Source organism: Acyrthosiphon pisum, chromosome A1 (assembly GCF_005508785.2).
Source record: "Acyrthosiphon pisum isolate AL4f chromosome A1, pea_aphid_22Mar2018_4r6ur, whole genome shotgun sequence".
Classification (NCBI taxonomy): domain Eukaryota; kingdom Metazoa; phylum Arthropoda; class Insecta; order Hemiptera; family Aphididae; genus Acyrthosiphon; species Acyrthosiphon pisum.
This window is the reverse complement of record NC_042494.1, coordinates 29119821-29122888: the sequence shown is the minus strand read 5'-3', so window position 1 is coordinate 29122888 and position 3068 is coordinate 29119821. Positions and strand designations below refer to the sequence as shown.

The 3068-nt window shown below is 30.8% G+C and overlaps 1 protein-coding gene across 3 annotated transcripts in view; it reads right to left on the bottom strand.

Annotated features, from left to right (window-relative positions):
* The window catches only part of LOC100165826 (cytoplasmic polyadenylation element-binding protein 2), a 212931-nt gene that overhangs the window by 125277 nt on the left and 84586 nt on the right, over nt 1-3068 (bottom strand). For all 3 annotated transcript variants that reach the window (XM_029486899.1, XM_029486900.1, XM_029486898.1), the window contains one exon: nt 2479-2584. In XM_029486899.1, coding sequence (XP_029342759.1) covers nt 2479-2584 — 106 coding nt within the window. The remainder of the gene's footprint in view (nt 1-2478; nt 2585-3068) is intronic.

Here is a 3068-nt window from a genome sequence, read left to right as displayed (position 1 = left end):
CAATTTCCATCGTGAACCTCAAGATCCCTGTTTGAGCACCTCTTTAAAATGCAAATTTCGACAAATCCTTTCTTAGTGCCCGATGAAATTATTATAAAAATCTATCCTCGAAATTTCAAGTCGATAACTCAAATAGGTTCGACTCTTCATTGATTATTGGTAAAGTACACTTTCCTTTATATATATAGATGTACATAAAGCGTATGTACAATTTACATATAGTATACAATATACAATTTATTATTTCAATGTGTGAGTTATGATTGTTTAAATCAATATTTATGGAAAAACATCAATTGTCAATTGAAAAACGTGTAAAATACTTGATAAAATGATAAATTTACATTTTATTCTCCAGAGATTTAATAAAAAAGAAACAATTACAATTTATTTATTTTATTAAATGCTATTATAGTTGATGCAGGAAAAAATGTTTTCTATATTTTATAGGTGACTGAAGTCATCAGCATTAAAGAAGTGTCAATAGTAATAAGTTCAATTTTTATAAATAAATAGGTATGTTATTTTAAATTCTTATACTAATGTAATTCAAGAATAAACAAAAAAAATTGTATTCCCTTAAATTAAATAATTCTAAATTAGTTAAATTTATAAAAATATAAAAAAATTAACTTTCAGAATTTTTTATTTATGACAATACCTAGTCGCGAAAGCCATAGGAGACAACGTGGAAAAAAATTAATTTAATTTTTATTGTACAAATTTCAATCACTTTATTACTGATTACGATTTTATCCAAAAAGTGTTAATTCGTTTTTGTTTTCAGATATTATATAATTGACTTATAAATCCAAGCATTAAACCTGATCGACGTTAAAAAAAAAGTGTCAAAAAGACAGAAAAAAAATTAGCCAAACTGCGAAATGAGGCTTTTCTAATTTTGTTAACTATTTAACATATTTCGTATAAAGGTACCAACTATGTTTACATATAGTTAAATACATATATATAATATATATATAGTTGAAAATATGGTACCGCATAATAAGACCTTGTAAATATGATTTCGTTATCGTAAGAAAAATAGAATCAATTGAAATTTTGTATTTTTACATATAATAAATTATGCAACAAGGTTAAAAATGTGTGTGATCGATACAGTGTATGGTGGCGAAGCGTCGGAAAACAACATACAGTAGACGATTATACGTCGACAACGACGGCATCAACCATTATTCAAATCATTCTGGGAAACATTAAATTTAACGTTTATTGTTCCAGAACTAATAGACGTTTAGACAGGTTATTAATTACTGGCAGCTGGCATTGTACATTGCTGGCGAACACGGTAAAGGTGTACGGGAAAAACGCACACGGAACGTGAGAAGGGTACGGCGCGCGGCGTGGGGTTGCCAGATAGAAAGGGACCATAACAACTAGGACGAAGTTCCGTTTGGGGATTCGATCGTGACGCGTTTACAGTGGTCTATGTGTGCGTGTGTGTGTGTGTGTGTGTGTGTGTGTGTGTTTGCGTGTGTGTTCGTGTGTGCGTGCGTGTGTGTGAAGCACTATTGTGCTAAATTCCCTCCTCCCGCAGCCTGTCCTTATTGGCGGTTTCGACGAGCCGTTATTAATGTCAACCATGCGCGGGTGTAAGAGAATTCGGGGACGGATAGGTGAAGGGGGATTTAACCAACCACCTTTGGACCCAATTCTGTTATAGGTTCTACATTACCACCCCGTGTCTTTCCTGTCGGCATTATTGGATTTTCGCCAATATCGAATACACACACAGAGACACACGTGCACAGACACAAACAAACAAACACACACACACACGCAAGCGCACACACTCGGATAGATAGATAAATGAAAGGATGGATAGATAGGGCATTGATAGAAAACTGCGTGTGCTCTGAATGAATGGAAAAAAACACGAAAAGGAAATAGAATACGATATAATATACTATATATTATTAAGTATATTATTATTATATTCTATTCGGAGTTGTGTATTATTATATAATGGTTTCACCACGTTGTGCGCATTATACATTCATAAAACTGTTGTATCTATGACGGAGAAATAGCTCCGTGAAAAATCACGTTTCAAATAGACTAATGGTATAATCAATATACACTTCAGTTTCGTTTACCATTATATTACAAAGTGAAATTTCTCACGAGTAACAAAACACGAATCAATAGCGAAACAATATAATATTGCGCCCGTGATGAACACAAAGAAAAGGCGTAAATATCACGATGGAAGTTTGTGTACAAACACGGTCGTTTAAATTAACGAAGCCTGTATACGTATAAACATATATATATATATGTATATGTAGATTATTGGTAAGGTTAAAATCATTTGCTGATGATTTTTCAATATAATTTTAATATAATATATTAGTGTAGCACATCGTTCATGTGATAATGTGACATACATTATGTGTAATGACTTTATGCCATACAAAAACCCTAATTATAAATAATACAGTCGTAAAGGCGGCTTACCTTTCACGTGTTCTGGATTTTCCGTACCAGAACGCATAATATCGTTTAAATAGTGTTCGAGGTTACGCATGTTGTCCAAAGGTCCAGTACCGTTTCCGCATCGTTCCTGAAACACGTCAAATCCATCAAATTCAAGTATTAGGGTAGGTGTGCTTAGATAATATATTTTGTTATATTTAGGGTGAACTTATTTCTTAAGCACTTTGTCTAAAATAAACTAATTTATTTTGCAAACAATATTGTACATTTTTAAGTAGTTAAAAATAGGGGTACAACTATACAATTCTTTAAATCGTATATTTTAAGAATAATAAATACATAAACTAAACATATTTTTTACATAAACAAATTAATAAATCATGGTTTTAATTTTGAAAGAGAAAAAACAAAAATAGTTCTATACATAATATTATATATAATACGAACAGCAGAATAGCTAATTACTTCATGAAAATTTCAATTTCGTATTGAAATACAAAGGTTACTTTATACCTGAATAATTAAACTCATAATGATAAAGAATAATGAATATTTGAATTTTGAATAACTCTTTAATTGTAAATTGTTAATTAAATTTTCATTGAATCTCA